The sequence below is a fragment of the Rhopilema esculentum genome, chromosome 11 (assembly GCF_057945365.1).
Source record: "Rhopilema esculentum isolate cy_ngs chromosome 11, ASM5794536v1, whole genome shotgun sequence".
NCBI classification, from domain to species: Eukaryota; Metazoa; Cnidaria; class Scyphozoa; order Rhizostomeae; family Rhizostomatidae; genus Rhopilema; species Rhopilema esculentum.
In genome coordinates, this window is record NC_142825.1 from 7,022,648 (window position 1) to 7,035,362 (window position 12,715).

At 33.7% G+C, this 12,715-nt stretch overlaps 1 protein-coding gene across 3 annotated transcripts; it reads left to right on the plus strand.

The window, feature by feature from the left end:
* Positions 1-91: 91 nt before the first annotated feature.
* Positions 92-10,769, plus strand: LOC135694217 (AP-1 complex subunit sigma-2). 3 transcript variants are annotated; one of them, XM_065212918.2, is made up of 6 exons: positions 92-753; positions 6,093-6,271; positions 7,479-7,587; positions 8,457-8,492; positions 9,177-9,278; positions 9,784-10,769. In XM_065212918.2, the coding sequence occupies exons 1-6, from the start codon at positions 751-753 to the stop codon at positions 9,793-9,795; spliced, it is 441 nt and encodes a 146-aa protein (XP_065068990.1). In that variant the 5' UTR covers positions 92-750; the 3' UTR covers positions 9,796-10,769. The 3 variants fall into 3 exon arrangements, with proteins under 3 accessions (XP_065068990.1, XP_065068988.1, XP_065068991.1); XM_065212916.2 differs by having other exon boundaries at positions 9,796-10,769; XM_065212919.2 differs by lacking the exon at positions 92-753 and adding an exon at positions 797-1,287 and having other exon boundaries at positions 9,796-10,769.
* The last annotated feature ends 1,946 nt before the right edge of the window (positions 10,770-12,715 follow it).

The window sequence follows — 12,715 nt, forward strand, 5'->3', positions numbered from 1 at the left end:
TGTTATCAAGCTTTCATTTCTAGGTCAATTAATGTGCAGTAGCTATGTAACCTGTTCTGAGATATGATAATTAGTGGAACCTGAAGATAAACAATTTGTGTTCACATCATGTGATAATTTTCATCAGGTATAGTAATGAAAGAAAGAAAAATTATGAAGTTTTGTAGGTTCAAAGAAAGATGTGGAACTATATGTTAAAACAACTATGATGTGGTCTTGGATTTATGGGGTAAACCACAGTTAAAAATTGCCAGCTTATTCTCATCAATTCAAGTGAATCGCATACAAAAGCAGTACAACGTAATGTATTTATTGCACAGATCCTAAGTATAATATAGGTCTTTCACTGACAGTAAAATTAATAAATAATTAATGAAACAAAAACCTATAAGTAAATATCACCAAATGTAAGTATAGTCCTTATTGTATTAAATATAATTAGGCTAGAATTTATGTACAAGCATAGAGATAAAAAAATACAAGACAGTTTGCTTCCATATTTTCCGCTTGAAAATTGCAGAAAGTTAACGAATAATGATGTGGAAAATTGTGCGATTTAGACACCTTTGTCCATTCTTTGTTATTGTATTGGGGTATAAAAGACTAAAGAGCCTCATTCCCAAGCCATTGAACATGAGTTGGGAGTAAAACGCTGCGCGAAGGTCTTCGTTTTCTGAATGTTGGAAAATCGCAAAGGAAGAAGATTTTCTTTAGATATATAACATCGTTTCGATTCTTGTTTGACAGAAGATGGTAAGTTACGTTAGACGATGAATATCGCCACTTGTCTGGTGCTAAGAATTATCTTCATACAGTGAAGAGTCAAGCTGTGTGAAGATGATCTATGTTGAGCTGTCTATTTTTGTGTGAGTTCGATCGACTGAGCTTCCGATGATCAAATTTCCAGTTTATATACTGAGTCATATTTCACAGAAGGTGTCAGTTTTCAATGCTCATCCATAGAAAAATGTGATACGACCTGAAATGAACGGTATTGAATGAATATGCCAAATTTTGTTTGCAACTGATAGCTTGCCATGCATGCGGTTGACCAATTCGTCCACATCAGCTTCGTTCAATCAAAAGTCGTTCACTCCAAAGCCTGATTGCATATTTCGATTAGATACACCTTAGTTATAAAATGGAGATGCAGCTGAACTACACTGAACAAACATCGAGAACAGGTCATCTGTTTTCAAGTCCTTTCCACTTAAGTGGTCAATCTAGCTCAACAGGCCTGATGCCCTAAAATTGTATGAAATTAGATGAAGAAATTTCTTAGGAAGCGTGAGTACTCTGAAGTAGCATTTGTGAAGGGAATGTCTCTACATGCCTTAGTGTCATCTTTAATCGATTTTTTAAACTTCAAAATCGTCGCTGGTAATTGTACTAGCACAAAAGGTATCAGATTTAAGTTCTTTGATTTAAAACAGATGCTATCGTCTGTTTTAACTAAAAAGCTACCTCTCGATAATTATGATTCAGTTCAGTTCATATATAATTTTAAATTCCACTACATACAAATTTTGTCAAAACATTAAAATAAACGACAGGCTACAAGTTACAATACAAGTTTAAAGACTAAACAAAACTACAGAAAATTTAGAAAATTTGCATGAAGAGGAATTTTTGAGGAGGAGGTCTCTCAGTAGCAAAGCTAATCGAGGAGAGGCCACCCCCTTATAGGAAAATTTTAATTGATGAATATAACTAGAAAACGTTTTGAGGAAAATAGTGATGATTACTATCTATAATCTGCTACAATAATTATTTTCAAAAAGAAAGGCTTTGAGTCTCTGACGAAAGATATGAACAGACGGTGACCGTTTTATATCTAAAGGAATTTCATTCCAGCATTTTGATCCACGGTGATGTATAGATCTGAGACCATATTGATTATAATTATGAAATGCTTTCAAACTCCTTACTAACATGTTTGTTGAATTGAAAATCCTTGCAAAAGCTTTTTTCTACAACAATTTTGAAATCTCTTCAATTAGAAACTCATTTCAAATGGTAGGCATAATGTCTGCAGCCAAAATGCAAATGTCTCTTGCTTTTAGAGTTTTGATTCAGATGCTGCTTCAGGGCCCCAACTGTAGTTATTTGGAAACTAGATAAAGATGATGGGTTGGATAGTGACATTTCAATGTTTATGTGCATATGACTTAAAGCAATCAAAAGACAAACAAGGAAAGTCTTTACCTTGTTTCCTCTGCTCTTCTTATTCTCTCCATCTCCCATCCTCTACTCCATTCCCTCAGGTCTTCTTTGCATCACCTACTCGGCCTTCCTCTTCCTCTTGTGCCTTCAACTATCCCTTCAATCAGAACCTTTGCCATTGTTCCCTTTCTCATCTAGTGTCCATAGTACTTTAGTTTTCTTCGCTTGATGATTTCTTCTACTGATTCTGGTTTCTTGCCCACTATCTCTGTCACCTTTCTCCATATAAAATCATTAGTCTTCTTTTCCTTCCATGAGATATTCATCATTCTTCTGTAACATTTCATCTCAAAGGTTTTGAGCTTATCCATACTTTTCTGACTAATAGTCCAGATTTTGTATCCATTGAGTAACGTCACCCATGCAACCACCTTGGTGATCTGTAATCTGTTTTTCAAGCTGACTCCTTTGACAGGTAGCTGACTGAAAACAAGAATAGTTAGGGGCAAATTATTCTTGCCAAGATAACAATAAAGTGATACTGTCTGTTTCACTTGTATGTAACAGGCCTTTTCCTGGAGACACACGCTATAGCCCCCGTAAGTCCCATGCCAAAAAGTTTTTGCAAGTGCTTTTTTCCGCCCACACAGTTGTTTATGAAGGACCCTTGGTTTTAATTGAGTCCACTTTTTCTCACTCTTCAATGTTTCAACTACCTACCCTTATAATTCAGGGTATTCATAAATTATATTATGTCAAAGAGATACATAGTTTTTATGAATATCATTATAGAAAGGTAACTTCCGTTTCTTTTGATGTCAAATGTTAACAAACTATAGTCTTATCTGTTAAAACTAGCAATGGAATAGGAAATGATTGTGCAGGAAAGGAACAACAGATAGAGTAAAATATCAGGAATGAGAATTGTTACATGACACTGTCAAGTACAAAATTTTTTGTGTTACAAATACACAATTTTTTATCAGAAACACCCTTTAAGAAACAAGAAACACCCAAAAATTGAAAACCTTTCAGAAATAAATCGTTTTTGCTCTTTCACTCTTCAATTAGGTGAGAGATAAGCAGCTGCAATTTGTCAAAAACATAGAACCAATCATTCACACTTTCTGAACTCTCTTGTTACTTTCGATCTGCATTTCTGCTTCCCTTTATGCTTTGAGGTCTATGTTTATGTTATCTGCCAAACTTTATCATGTTATTGTTTCGCTCTTCCGTGCTGTTTTCAAATTATAAAAAATTTTAAAAAATATGTGTTGGCATTTCCTATACCGTTAAAATCTGGAGTACTCAACTTTGACCTTAATTTTTTAAAGAAAAAAAGTATATTTCAGTTATTCTTTCTTGGATTTTTAATGCGAATCAACTTAATCTTCCATTACCCTTTAAAATAACATTGTCCTGCTCTTTTTCTTTTTGAATAAAGATGAGTTTTGTTGGATGCTTCTCATTATATCTGTGTTTCTACAAAAAACATCGCCATTTTGCAGTAATGCAAAAAACATCTCCAAGGAGTAGTAATGCACACAAAACAACTGTCTTCTTGACATAAATCATGCTTACAAGTAGACAAAATAATTTATTTTTTGGCTCGTATATACCCAAATATAAATATATAAACAACAAATTCCAGTGGCGTAGCGTGAGCGCAGAACTTAGGCATGCGGTAACATAAAATATACGGCTATGTTGAATAAATGTAATGGTAATTTCAGTTTCTAAAAAATACAAGCGGTAATTAATGATAATCGTGATAGCAAATTTTGATTTTCAAAGTAACAAATCATTTGTACTCTAATTCTAATCAATCAAGGTGTCTATTCTTAGCATCAGAGGCTCCGACAGAGGTTGGAAAGTGAAGAGGGGCCAAGGGAAAAATTATCACCCATGCGAAAGTTTTTGAAAAAAGCTCAATTGTTTAGCAAAACTTTTCAGAATAACTCCTAGTGCTAAAGCTGCTTTGCAAAAGATTTTATTCTTATTCATATTCCTCAAGAAAAGGCATCACCTAATGCCCACCTAATGTAAGAATTTTTTATGCTATAATGAAGCTGGGGATTCCCGCAAGAAGGAGCTCTCCACATTGCGAAATTGTTAACACACTGCAGAGCCTAAGCGAACAGGAGCAACAGTTTCTGCTCATTTTTTACTCTCATAGTTAACTAAGATGAAAATAGTGAGCTGTGAGAGTTGTTAGAATTGAAGATGCTTCCATGTGTAAAGTTTCAGAAAGTTAGTCCCGGCAAATCATCATGTATTTAGCAAGGCTTGCGCTCAGGTCTACCGCATGCCCTGGTCCGTAAATTCTGACTATACGGCCTTTTGACTTGAATTACGGAATGCGGATCATGACAAATAGACTCTGACCCCACTTTGACGAAACTTTTTCTCTTTTCAACAGTCACAAAGTAAAGAAAGGAAAATAATTGGATTTGAAATGATGTATCACGCAAAGAGTATTCGCAAAAAGCAGCTTATAGGTAGAAAAATGTTGTGGATTATCAAATATTTGGGAAGGCTTGCGCTCAGGCCGACCGCAAGCTCCAGTCCGGAAAATTCTCACTTCTCTCAGAGGCTTCTCTCGAGTTGCACTGAAGCTGCACTGGAGCATCACATGTTTCTCTTATTTTGGACAGGCGAAAAGAGTGATGTGGAGGGGCTTCAGTTTTTCAGATTTTTCGAATTTCATAATTTTTAGCGATCTGTTTACTTGAAAAAATAGCCAATTTGGGGCCAATTGGCCTGTTGGCGCTAGAGTTCACTGCATGCTGCTCATGACAAGAAAGAGAAGCCGTTTATTGCGGAAATTGTTATGCATTGAAAGTGTTGCAAGAATTTTAGAACTTGTCTATAAATTTTTACGCTTGCGCCGCAAGCGTAGCATACATAGACGCTACGCCACTGACAAATTCTGGAAGGGCTAAATAGTCCACGCAGCCAAACCAGCAATGGTCTTTTTTAGCCCTTGTGCTTTTTATTCCGGGAGAGGCCTGATGTAAATTAGATGACCAATTCCAGTGCTCCTAAAAATGCATCAATGAAAATTTCCTTGTTGTCAGAATACACTATATGATGCAAGTAATAGAAATTTTTAAAAAACTGAACAGCAAACAAATTTTAGAAATTTTTGAATTTGGAAAAACAGAACTCCAATTTTGGTTATTTTCATCAGAGTATGATTGATTTGTTGCCATAAAACTTTATACAATATGTAAATTTTTCATAGCTGTTACAAATACTTCACAGCAAATCTTAATCTCTTATAGGTGGTTTAATGCTAATACTATAAGAAATATAAACACAAAAACCTCTACAATTTTGACCAAAGTATCCCTTTGAAGATGCAAATGCCCCTGTTCAAAAAACACCCCTGGACATTCAGCATGCCCAGTAGTGCTCGTCATAAAGCTAAATAGGTGGTGAACTCCCTTGCCTTTTAATTCCAAATGTCTTTTATACCAAAGACGCACATTATCCTGAAAATCTCATACAAATTATTTGCCTCATATTAGCTCCCGACCTGGAAGCAAAAGAGAGAATATGCTTTCAAAGGCTATTTATTTGAGGATGTTAAGATAATTTTTAAAAGCTCATACCCTTGTTTGAGCCCTCGACTGAAAGTAGCCCCCTTCCAAAAACATCACAAATTAATAATCCACCATGGGATTAATTCATAAGGATTTATGGAAGTGCCACCTTAAATGGCGGTTTCCTAATGCTTTTAGGCTGTTTCTGCTGTTTGGTCTAGTATTATCTTGTTAAAATTATTCTAACCAAAGAAGCCTCATACTTCACCTTAGAAAGGTTGCCCTGAAATATCTTATAACCTTTCCAGCCTGTTTGCCATTCTTTTTCTGTTCTAAATGTATTCTACAGCTGATCTTTTTCTAAAACTGTTGTCTCTCTCACAGATCAACTTCATTCTGCTGTTTAGTAGACAAGGGAAGCTAAGACTACAAAAATGGTACACTGCCATGCCATTGAAGGATAAGAAGAAAATCACAAGGGACTTGACAACTATGATTTTATCAAGGAAGCCAAAAATGTGTAGCTTCCTTGAATATAAAGATATGAAAATAATATACAAAAGGTATTTACCAATTTCCTTAAATTTCTTTTGTATATCTATAAAATGGGAGATTAAATATAAGCTAATCCATTTTGTTTAGCTAATTGAATTGGAAGATGTGACTTGATTTGAGCCCTTTAGGATAACAAACTATTTTGTTAGATGAAGAATCAGCTACAACGCCAAGTAAAGGGTTATATTAATGTCTGGGACTCTTGCCAATTTTTTTCATGCTTTGTCCATATCTATCTATCTCCATATCTAGGGACACATCAGTTTAGATTGTGATATGGTTTTTATTACTGTTTGATATGACTTGTTCTGTCGTTAACAATATTAGTCTTACTCTGTTACTTTAGATCTACCCTGGTGGCATATTTCACAATCCTATTGTGTATTGTCACTTAAGTAGATTTGAAAGACAATTTCCTTTTGCAGATATTCCTCAATTTTATAGAAATTTAGTCTGTTGCATAAAAATGAATTCTGGATTTGTGACTGGGTCATGTTGAAAAATGCTTTATTTGATACAAACCTTTTATCAATGTTGGTTATAGAACAATTCTCTTTTTATTGATGTTTATCATGGAACATTTTGATACAACAAATATTCAATCCTATCAACCTGGTTCTTGTACAAAGCTGGTTTTTCAGCAAGGTACAGCACACCTTTGCTGTTGGGTTTTCCAGAAAGACTGTCTAAAACTTTTTAAGTTTAAGAAACTTAATTATCAATCACTCCAAGGTTTTAAACTTCAAAGATATATGAAAAATTATAAACAAGATTAGCCCATACTTGTCCTCCTTTCTTTCCTTAATAATGTCTTTATATTCTCAAATGGCTAAATTTTTCACTGTAAGTAGTTGGATCATCTTGTATTATTGCCAACAGTCACACCTTAGGAAAGCCTTTTTTTCAGAAATTTGAGGATCTACACCCCACCAAAAAGGTTTTGATTTCTGTATGAGTCTTGTCATATGTCATCTCCATTCGCACCACATACTATATATTCTGCTTTAGAAACAAAACTTGGACTAATCCAGAGCTACTCCCCTTTTAACATTTTTTTCTTTTCTCATTACTACGATTGTAATAGTTTTATTTTGTAAAAACAGGCTAGCCAGTTACAAATTACCTTGTAATAGTGAGATTTGTAATTGTAATTTTCATTGGAATTCAGAATGAAAGGTTTTCATTATTATTATTATTATCATTATTATTATTCAGGTATGCAAGCTTGTTCTTTTGTGTGGGTGCAGAGGCAGGAGACAATGAACTTATTATTCTTGAAATCATTCATAGATATGTGGAGATTTTGGACAAATACTTTGGTAATGTATGTATCAACCTAGTTTTGCCAGCTTTCATCATTTGTTTTTCCGCAAAGCAAGCTTTCTAAGCAGTTTGTTTTTTATTATTGGGCCTGGACATTTTCAGCATTATAACCCTGATTCACAGGTTATAGAAACAACAACATTATTTGTGTGTGTTGCTGCCATCTTTCTAGTTGAAGACATGATGCATGTACATTGGCAAATGTCAATACTGATACTATGTAAAAAACAGCTCAGACACTTGTTTAAATTTTGCTTGTTGTCACAAATAAGCTAAATGTAAAAATAATTCTCTGATCATTGGTTTCAAGCACGTTTTCATAATGCAAATTTCACAACTTTCTTCAACTTTCCTCGTGAGGCCCGTAACTGCTAAATTTACTCTAAGGTTGATAAAAAATTTGAAAATTTCCACATGTTCTATTGAATTAAAGTGTCCAGAAAAGAGACATATAAAGCAAAAAAACATTAAAGTACAAAAAATGTATTACAATTTTTTTTCCATGGAAACCTTCTACCTTTACAGTAATTTTGTGTTTGCAGAAAATGCAAAGTAACAAAACCAGCATTTCTGCCAAATTTTAGGCCTGATTATATTCTTCCTAATGATGTTGCCAATTAATGCTAGAAAGATTTGTGCATGATAAACACAAATTTTTTTAAGATAAATTAAATGCACCTTGCTCAAATAAGAACATTCCTCAGGCATATGTTTTGAACATGTTTATGCAGATTCTTTATTTTGTAGAATTTAGGAAAAGTTTGCTGAGTTATTCAAGTATTATACATGAAAAAAAGTTTTCAAATAGAAAATAGAGCATTAGTGTTTTTTGTACAAAGTTTACGTTGCTAAACTTTTATTCTTTCACAGGTCTGTGAGTTGGATATAATTTTCAACTTTGAAAAGGTAATTAATGGAATTATTCCTAAATGAAAGAAACATAACTACTTAAAATTTTAACCAACACCTCAGATGTTTTATCCCCATAGAACATTGCATCATCTGATTTCATACTTGGTTATAAATTGTTATTGTTAGCTCAAAAAAATCTTGCAAATCTCTCTATTTTGCTCAATTAGACTTCAGGTTTAATTCAGCCAGATTTTGTTTGAACGCATGATGTTATGAACTCACTGTGCATGGTAGTAACTGGATTTTATTAAGTACCACAATAGTAACTTGATCTCAAGTTCTGTTGTCACTTCTAACTTTTTAAAAATTTTCTTGCTATTACCATCTTGACTTTTTTGAAGTTTAAAGTTTTTTATTTGTTCTTAAACAATTGCTCAATTTTCTTGGTTTTCATGTATTTTTGTTTCAATCCTTTGACCTGAGAGACCTAATTAATGGTATTAAGTTATTAAATTTATAAAAAGCTGCTTAATTTAATGTGGCCTAATTTAGTATACAGTGGGATGTAATATGGCATATTTTAAGAACAGATTTGTTTTGATTTGTAAAGTTTATTGCCAGAAAACTATTACAGTCCAAGGTTGTTTTTTAGGGGGAAATTATTTGTTTCTTCTACTATTACCTGTTCTCTCAAAGAATTTTTCAATTTGAATCAAATATTTGATATTTTGATTTAAGGCCTACTTTGTATTGGATGAGCTGATCATTGGTGGTGAAATCCAGGAAACTAGCAAAAATGCAGTGCTGAAGGCAGTGTCTCAACAGGATGTTGTTCAAGAGGTAAATTCTCATTGAATTAATCTATAAGAAATTCCCTTTCCTTTCTGGATTAATTTATTAATTAATTGATGTGCTTAATTGATTTGCAAGTGAAGTAAGCTCTTCATTCACCAAAGCTTTCCTTTGCATAACACCATTCTTGGTTTTGCAGGTTTTCAAGCAGAGTGTTTTTTAGCAGAGTGGCAAATTAGTATACCACTCATTAGCTTTCACATTTATTTTCACTCTCTTCCTTTCATTTCTAAATTTTTTCTTGTCCTCAATGGGATATGACCCTGTACCTTCCTGGAACTTTTTCTATTTAGAAATACAATTATCAGTGATTTTAGCATTCTAGGTTTTCAGATTCTTTGTTATAGACTGCCGTGTTGGTCATCTTCTAATGCACCTTTTCCTGTACTATGTTCTATTGCTCTTTTTATTAACTATTAGGCAATTAATTGTTTTTATTGCCTTGTACCGAGAAAGAAGATTCTTTTTCCTACGAGAATCCTCATTTTTATAGTATGTTGCGTAGGATGGAGAAGTCCCGTCACTGAAGAATGTTCTAGAAGAGCTAGGGCTATCATGAGCCCTAAGCAAAAAACTGCAAGACACCTGCTTGCATAAATAGCTTGTGCAAGCTAAAGGGAAGACCAATTTCAATATGACTACGTCAATTATTATACACTTTTGAATTACTAATTATATTCATAAAATGTTATTTATCGTTTTTGGGGGTGGGTGTAGAATTGAAATTATTTAAATGGGTGTAGCTATTAACGCCGAAAGGATACGTTGTAGGAACTTCCTTGGACACTCTATTGCCCTACGTTTTTTTCTAGAGTACATAAGGCTCTCTGTTGTCTTTGAGGAGCGTCAGTGTCTTACTTTTGATGTGCTGATAGTAAACTTACGAACTATGAAACATGCTCCGACGTTTTTTACATATATTTTCTTGTATTTACAATTGAATACTGCTTTTGTTCTGCTAAGGGAAGCCGATAATTAGAAATGATATTAGAAATCTAAGCTAATCGATTTGCAACCATGCTGCTTTTGACCAAGAGCTGTCCAACCAAATTTTGAGATGAAATTACCCATTGTACGTTAATTTTGAAAAAGGGATGGAATGTCAAGCACGATTATAACCCCCGCCCCCAAGTCAAAGTCAGACAAGTATTTTTTGCTCTTCCTACACGTTGAAAAAAATAGGTGAAAAAATTGTCAGTCAACCAAATTTACTGTCGCCCTTTTTGATTGATGTCTTGCTAGTAATCCTGACTATTTACCAGTTTGTTTCTGCAGTTTTATCCGTGTTTGTCCCTGTTACGGCCACATCGTTTCAATAAAACATTTCTGTATTTAACCGATAAAATTTTATTCTATTCTTGTTATTCTTTAAGAAGCTTATTTAATATTTATCATTTTATTAATGTAGGCTAGTTACAGTCAATTTATTTATTAGGCAATTGACATTGGCAGTTTTAAAGAAAAGGAATTTAGACACCATTCCGTTTTGTCGTTTTCTGTAAACAATTCCTCAGATCGTTTAATTACGTAGTTGAGAAAACTCTCTCTTCGGCTATCATGTTTCGTGCACTTGTCAAGGTTAGTACAATATGGAAATTGCCTGGTAGGGAAATTGCCTTTTCTTTCCGTGGACCAAAAGCTAACGTTGAATTTATTGATTGAGCCATCGCTGGAATCACATTCTCTTTGCTGATGGGGCATAAGGAAAAAACCCCAAATTTGGCAGTCACAGCCAAGTGACACGATTCTTTATCAAATCATCTTGTTGAAAAAGAAATGAATATTAAGACGAAACCACAAAGATTTCACAAATACAAGAACACAAAGATTAGGACAAAAATTTAGCAAGTCCTCAATTATAGCACTACGCGTTATTTTGATGTAACTTTTAAGAAATTATCTTCAATCTTAAAGTATATATTGATTCAGTTAGTTGCTGAAATATATGATTGTAATATCAGATTGTAATTTCCTATCAAAAGAATTTTGTTTCCTTATAACAAAGATAAAGAATTATCTGTTGTTACAAAAATTGAAAAAAGGCTTTGATAAAACCAAACATCTTAAAACATCCTAAAGCTTTTTGCCTGACACTCTTCATAGTACAAGACGTCAGAACGTAGATCGAAAACTCTAGGTGGGAAACATATATACCCAGCTGCGGAAGAGCCTTCTCTGCAATTTTCTCTTAAAAATTAAGTGCTGAATTTAGGAAGTAAACCCGATGCTTATTTACGTCCGGAAAGTCTACGTAACGCCAATGCCGAGAATTCTGCCCCACCCCCCCCCCACTTTTCTGGAGAGCAAAAGAAATTTTTTGAGACAAAAGTGAAAAGAGATGTGTCATATCATTCTCTAAGTAACTGTGCTTGGTAATCCCTTTAATATGCTCTTAAATTTAGCTTTGCTGCCATTTTTTTACCAGAGAAGACACATAAAAATTAAATATTGGAATTTGATCGAAGAAATCGGTCATTGTCCAAGTTTTACAACAAGTAACAGCTTGGCTTAGGAAATAGATCACGAAACCTGATCCAGAATAACTTGGTGCCAGCACAAATTGACGGATTTTCGTTTTTTGCTATGCCTAAACTTGGCAAACAAGATCTGTTTGTTAACGAAAACTTTCTCGGAAACATTACAAAAAGAGAGAAGTCAGCTGTTGGAGGAAAAGAAAGAGCTGCCACGAAAATTTATGAGAAATATGGAGGATATGAGAAATAAAGAATGGGCATATTTGTTCTTAAAAAGAATCATCAAGAAAACTTAAAAGTTTGATCACTAATCCATTCCTACTAAGAAAAAAATATAGGCTCAATTGTAAATTTTATTAAAACTCTTTTTGATAAGCCCGGTTTCAAAGTTTTTCTAATCCAGAGTAATTTTGTTAAAAACACTTTTACAAAAAAATAACTAGCTGTACAAAAATGCTTAATTCTTTTTTTTAGCTGATAGTTCTTCTGTTGATATTTCAATGTCAGTGTTTTTTATTAAACCGTGGTTTATTTATATCCTATTTTGGGTACTTTCAAAATCTAAAAAATGTTTCATTACGAGCTATATTGTAAAGGTTATTCTAAAACTTTGCAAGACCTTTCCTATTTCAATACAGCATTACACCAGGGTACAATAGACGAAACTATGGGACATGTTGATAAAACAAAGCGTAAATATATTGACTAGGATTTTCCTCTAGTCAAAATCCATTTTAGATACACTTAAAACTAGCTTATTGTCAGTTTTATTGGAAACTTGATAGGAAATTGCATTTGATATCTTGTATCTGAAACAAGTTTATATATCTCTTGTCTGGGTCCACCTGAAGTTTTTCCAGGTGAACATGTTTTGAGTTAATTCTTCCTGGCAGAGAAGTGTGATCACTGATAGTGAGCGTGATATGTGATATTCACATTGGGTATTCAGCA